Source organism: Leptonychotes weddellii, chromosome 11 (assembly GCF_054177405.1).
Source record: "Leptonychotes weddellii isolate Sample4059 chromosome 11, ASM5417740v2, whole genome shotgun sequence".
Lineage (NCBI taxonomy): Eukaryota > Metazoa > Chordata > Mammalia > Carnivora > Phocidae > Leptonychotes > Leptonychotes weddellii.
Window position 1 is genome coordinate 10,529,212 of NC_138379.1, and position 6,835 is coordinate 10,536,046.

Consider the following 6,835-nt stretch of genomic DNA (forward strand, 5'->3'; position numbering starts at 1 on the left):
GATTAATAGCCATGTTTCAGAACATGGTTCCTGACTTCCTGTGTGGCTTGTTGAAAAACAACTCCAGGCCAACAACACTTGGAGCACTTGCCCCAAGACTTCACTGCAGTTTCAACCTCTCCAGGAGTGGAATTTTAAAGCCATCAATCTGGAATTTTCGGATCAGCCCCAGTGAGGTAATCCATCAGGTGGGTTCTCTCTCCCATGAGAAGATGAGGTGATCTGCATGACAAGAACTCCAGCCCTTCCGCCTAAGGGAAGATGACCTTGCCTGAAACCGTCCTTTTCTTTTATTAATAATTTCCTTGTCCATCCCTACTTCTTATAAAAACCTTCCATTTTGTACAGCTCCTCAGAACTCTCCTCTACTTGCTGGTGGGTTGGCACCCAATTCATGAATCACTTAATAAAACCAATTAGATTTTCAAATTTACTTGGTTGAATTTTGTTTTTTAACACCATGAAGGGCCTAGTCAGTATGACCAGAAGTTCAGAAGAGTCAAGTCCCCATGGTCGACAGGAAGCAAGAGATGAGAAAGAACAAGGTACAAGGGCATCCCTTCCTCTTCTCCCTGAACTCCTGGCTGTGGGGTCACATGCTGAGTGAACATGCTTGCTAAGTGATCTTGGCCCCTTCATGCTGTGTGCAATTTCCCTGAGGTAAAGCATTTCACCACGTTGTTTGCATCTAGCCTGGCCTCCTTCCCTCTGATGTCTTCATTTCCCTGGGGAGGTATCTTCCAAACAGAAAGTCAAGGTCTAAATTCTTGCTTCTGGGTCTGCTTTCTAGAAGACCCATGCTGAGATAGTAGTCTTTGTCGTTTCAGGCTGCTTTAACAAAATATCATAAACTGGAGGCTTATACACAACAGAGCTTTATTTCTCACCCTTCTAGAGGCTGGAAGTCCCCCACCTTGAGATGAACATGTGGGCAGATTCTTTGTCTGGTGAGAGCCCACTTCTTAGCTCATCGATGGCTGTCTTCTCCCTGTGTTCTCGCATGGCCGAAGGGGAGAGGGGGCTCTCTGGGGTTTCTGTTCTGAGGGCACTAATCTCATTCATGAGGGCTCCCTCATGACCTAATCACCTCCCAAAGACCCCCCCACCTCCTAATACCACCACCTGGGGGTCAGGTCTCAATGTACGAATCTGACCAGTAGTAGAAGAAGGAACTCGTAAATATGCCTCGTGGACAAGGTGCAGAGACAAGCATTATGGTTCTGCCCACATTTCCTACCTAGCTATGACCCGATAGATAGATAATAGAATAGCTTGCCTTCTCTATCTTCTCCATTACCCAGTTATTTTAAATACTAGTCGTGAATAACTACATTTAGTTTATAGGTTAAATTGTTTCCTGTTGAGGAGAGCGTGAATGTTCCTGGTTTAGATAAGAAATACCGGCACTATAGTTTGAGGCACATGTAAGCATTAGAAGAGATGTATTGATTTAGGCTGTGTCTCTGTCTAGATATATATATAGCATCCCTAGCTCCTGCCCATTTCAGGATCTGTTTTTCCTGCCTTCCTAGTATATCTGTGAACCACCCCAAATCATGGCATCAGTATGTGTCTTTTCATATTAAAACCCAGAGTTTATTTTGTTCATTTGCAGCTCAGAGCCCTGAGTGTTGAATCCCTGGATCCTGAGATTCCCTTCCAACACGGACATCCATTCAAGTGGTACAAAGGCCGTAGCCTCTCCCCTTCTGCTGTAGATGGCATCTCTTTGGAATCATAACCCCCTAGTGCAGGAATTTCACCCAATTCTTGAAGTATTTACTAAACGTTCCCCCTGTACTAGGCACTAGAGAGGAAACAGAAGGAACTCAAAATATTTACAGTCTCACTGAAAACATAAGACACACAGCAAACAATTCACTTGCTATGAAGAGCAGCAACCAGCTAATTTACCGAGGAAAACACAAGTGGGAAAAGGCACCCGAAGACAAAGAAACAAAAAAAGCAGAGCTGCCTGTCTATTCCCCATTTACCTCACTGAGGTTGAAATGTGAAAACAACTGTCTGTTTGAGGAAAATACTTCAGGGATATGATCCCAAATGACATCGAAAGAACTCAATGCCCCATGAGAGCCCAGCACCATGACTTGTACTTGGGAAGAGTTTCATTCTGAAAAATACATAAGAGCTGCTCTCGGGCTCCCCCTTCCTACCTTGTCAACAATCCGTTAAGCTGCTGGGTCTAGATTCCAGTAACTTCCTGAGATCTTACCATCCTTCAGAGGTGAGCCTTTTTAGACATTAGCGCGGCTCTTAACCAGCTAGACAAGTGCCTCAGGGACTCAAAACAATTAGTGTGGGACTCCTGGTGGGCGGGAGAGATAGCACAGGAAGGTGAAATTAGAGATTGTCACTCAAAACTACACACGTTGCCTATTGCGGTCCTAGTCAAGGCTCAGGTAGCCTGGGGATGTGCAGTGGGAAGGAAGAAGAATGGGAGTGGGTACGGGGACAAGTCTTCAAGTCTGCTGCCATGGATTAGCGGGTGAGTTTTTTGTGGCAGGCATGCAATGTCATGAGACTATTTGGGGTTCTTCAGAGGCCTCTTTTCTGGGACTGCTGCTCCAGGGCAATGAATTTTCTCCCTGATCTTTTAATGATCCCTCTTTCGTGAGAGAGCCACCCAAGCCCTCACTGCTATAGCTTCCTCTACCCCCACAGGGGTTGGAGTCCCAACAAGGTGGCCTGAGCCCAACAGCATCCATCACACTTACTTGGCCTGGGAGAAACCCACCTACTCGTGCCATGTCGTGGTAAGGGTGCAGAATTACCCCCTCCCCTGCCACAGGGGGCCAATCCAGTGAGCCCCCCACCTTTAGAAGTGGGACACGAACACAAGTCTTTAGGTTCCTATAACCTTTCTCTGTTCACCTAACATCTAGCCACCAACGAAGCAAACGTCTGGTTTCCCTTCCTATACACGTTGTCCAAGAGCAGCTTTTCTGACGTCCTCCCCCTAACGGGAGTGGGCACGAACACCCACACGGCGGTATATTTCAGTAAACGCTCCCAACTCCTGCTCGTGTCTCCTTCTCAAACGCTTCACTCAATGACTCTACCCATTTCTGTCTTCTTAGATTTCAAAATGAAGGTGAATGCTGAGAAAGGTTTTAGGGCCATTTGTTCATTTTTAAGTAATTCCTTCGGGGGTATCTAAGCATCTTTAGAATATGGAGTACACCTCTCCTATCGTCCTCAGTTTAAGGCATTTAATTACATTTGGAACCAACTATAAACATCACTTTCAGAGTCATGTTCGAATTTAAAATGTGTTCATTGAGAAGTGTCTATTGTGGTGGCTCTGTCTTTCCTTCCTAGGGCATTTCCTGAGTCTCTGCACTCCTGACACAGTTCCTTATTAAGTAATCTTTCTCCGCCTCCTTGCAATGGCTCTAGCCAAATAGTACCATACTGGCTTTTCTTGGGGGTGTGAAGACCTTGTGTTCCTTTCTCCAGATCAGCAGAGATATGCATCAAGGAAATCGAACCACTATCTCTGAGTTCCTCCTTCTGGGACTCTCCAACCAGGCTGAGCAGCAGAAGCTCCTCTTTGTGCTTTTCCTGGGTATGTACCTGGTCACTGTGGTTGGGAATGGGCTCATCATTCTGGCCATCGGCTTGGATTCTTACCTTCACACCCCCATGTATCTCTTCATTGCCAATCTGTCCTTTGCTGATATTTCCTCCATATCCACCTCAGTCCCCAGGATGCTGATGAATATTCAGACCAAGACTCAATCCATCTCCTATGAGAGCTGCATTACACAGATGTACTTTTCTATTGTCTTTGTTGTTATTGACAATTTCCTCTTGGGAGTCATGGCCTATGACCGTTTTGTGGCTATCTGCCACCCTCTGAACTATGTGACCATCATGCAACCCAGGCTCTGCGTTTTGCTCACAGTCATTCCGTGGGTCCTCAGTAACACTGTTGCCCTAACACACACCCTTCTGCTCCTCCCACTGCTCTTCTGTGACAGCAACACTCTCCCACACTTCTTCTGCGACTTGGCTCCTCTGCTCAAACTGTCCTGCTCAGACACAAGGATCAATGAACTCGTGTTGTTTTTCCTGGGCTCATCAGTTGTCTCTTCCCCTCTGCCCTCATCCTCTTCTCCTACGTCTGCATTGTCAGGGCTGTCTTGAGAATCTCATCCACAGAGGGAAAGCGGAAAGCCTTCTCTACCTGCGGCTCTCACCTGACAGTTGTATTACTCTTCTACGGGACCATTGTAGGGGTTTACTTCTTCCCCTCATCCACTCACCCCGATGACGGAGATAAGATTGGTGCAGTGCTATTCACTGTGGTGACGCCCATGATGAACCCCTTCATCTATAGCCTGAGGAACAAGGACATGAAAGGTGCCCTAAGAAAGCTCATCAGTAGGAAACGGTTTCTCCCTTTGATGCGCTAGACATCTGAATTCTTTTCATCCCCATAACCAGATGGATGATTCTGCCCAAAGTTCATGGCATAGATGTGATGATTCAGCTTTAGATCTGCCTCCTATTCTAATCTCTGAGAGGTTGGGACTTTTCCACGTAGCTCCGGTCTTGGAAATGAAGCCCTAACCCCCTTGGTAAGTCACAAGCCTAATGCATATCTTGATTCTAATCTATGTTACTACAAACTTGGATGCAAATTGTTTATACCTCAGACAATAACAAGTGCAGACAGTACCTACAGTCTAGCTTTTACAGCTTACTAATTCGTTTATTCAATCTAGATTTCTCTAGGTCAACTTTGCTCAAAATTTGTTTTGCCAAAACTACTATTCAGTGAGATGTTCATAGGAGGGTCCCACGTCCAAATAATTTGGGGCAACTCTGAGCTCAGTGAAGCAAAATGTCTTCACTAGACAACTTCTCAGAGCCTTTGGCATAGTCTAAATCTCCAGGAAGGAAGGTAGTAGGGTATACTCTCAAAACTCAATTCTCAAAATTCAACTTATTCAATCACATGTAACCTAATTCATCACAAAGTAGTTCATGGGACTAGTGTGCAAAACACATTCGGGGAAATGCATTCAATGAAAAATCAGAGATCATATGTATAGAAGACATGAGTTCTAGCCTTGAATCTTCCCTGAGTTGTTATGAGACTTAAGGCAGGTCAGCTCACTTTCTTCAGCCTTTTTTCTCATCCATAAAATAAGGCCTTTGGTTCCAGTTGTTTCTTTTTTTTAAAGATTTTATTTACTTATTTGACAGAGAGAGACACAGAGAGAGAGGGAACATAAGCAGGGGGAGTGGGAGAGGGAGAAGCAGGCTTCCCTCGGAGCAGGGAGCCAGATGCGGGGCTCGATCCCAGGACCCTGGGATCATGACCCGAGCCGAAGGCAGACGCTCAACGACTGAGCCACCCAGGTGCCCCGGTTCCAGTTGTTTCTAACTGAGGGTATACATCAGAATTACCTAGAGGAACTTGTTTAAAATGCACTTTCTCAGACTCTGCGGTACCTTCCCTGCCTGACCAGCTGCAGTGCTCTTGGGTTCAGCTTGGCAATTAAATTCACAAGATACACCAAACGTCAAGCTTTAAGAAAGCTTTAAGTAAGGGTAGAGGACAGCCACACAACACACATAATGACATCACAGTATAGATCTCATGATTCCCAGGCACACCTTCTAAATATCCCAGTCATTCCATATTTGGAATGTGCATGGTCATGAGAGAGAGCACTCAGTGGGTGTGGACCACCTCAGTTCAGGAAAACTTCAGCTCTGGGGTTCCTTAGGCATTATGCCTTGCTTCTTGACAGTCCCCTTAAAGGTATGTGACTACCCCTTTTCTAGTACAGCTGCATCTCAGCAAATGTAAGTTGCTTATCAATTACAGACCCCTCCATAACCAATTTTAACAAACAGATAAAAGTGGTCAAGCAGCTTCGAAGCCATTTTAACAAGGCTGTCCTGCATCTTGGATCCAGCATACACCTAGACAGTTCTAGAACTCATTGCTAGGGGGATTTAACCAAGGGTCAAATCTCAGACTTCCTTGAGGCTGAGAAAGGCTACAAGACAGGTTTTACTGCTTTCCTTCCAAACCCCAACCTGCATCTACTAACCCAGACTCCAGCGAAGGAATCAGGCTCTTGTATTCTGGAAACACCCTTCAGGTGACCTAAAGAATTACTGAACTACATGAACTCTGAGTTCTACTCCAGCTCTGGGATTTCTGTGAATCTGGATGCTGACTGGTTGATGAAGATGTCTGCTGGAGATGTCTGTCGGACCTCCACCTTAAATATACTCTAGAGCTCCCCAGAAGAGCGTGTTCTTTTCCTCTGTCCAAATCCTTTTTCAAAATATTTTCAGCTCTGGAGCAAACTATTACTAGTTATTTAATCTGATCCGCTAACAATTGCACTGTAGTGTAAGAAGATTCGATTCTAAATCCTGGCTTTTCAAGATATTGTGATTCACCTGTATGATCCAAGGAAAATTATTTAATCTATTTAAGCTGTTTGTGGCTAAATGGACATGTACGTCAGGCAACTGCCATAGCTGTTAGTATATCGTAGACCCTTGGGGGGGAAAACAGTTCCTCTTTTTGTGACTGTCCCCTGGCTCCCAACCCCAATCTACCTGCCCTACCAAACTACGTTTATTTGTCCCCAATCTAGTAAGATTCTTTTCTTCTCTAAACTTATAAAAATCCAACCTCTTTAAGAAGAAATATATAATCAGCCACCCGCCTTTCTCTCTGGTATCTCTTAAGCTTTTATGCTTCATTTGAGTCTTCATTATAAATTTAAAATCCACTTGCTTTTATATGAGTTACCAAACTAGCCTCCTAGTCCTCCTTCCTCAA

General features: G+C 45.0%; 1 protein-coding gene across 1 annotated transcript; it reads left to right on the top strand.

Moving 5' to 3' along the window:
- The first annotated feature begins 3,456 nt into the window (after positions 1-3,456).
- Positions 3,457-4,436, top strand: LOC102741037 (olfactory receptor 1S1-like). Its single transcript, XM_031017890.1, is given in 2 exon segments — positions 3,457-4,108; positions 4,111-4,436. Coding segments are annotated over 2 exon segments (945 nt in total). The 5' UTR covers positions 3,457-3,489.
- The last annotated feature ends 2,399 nt before the right edge of the window (positions 4,437-6,835 follow it).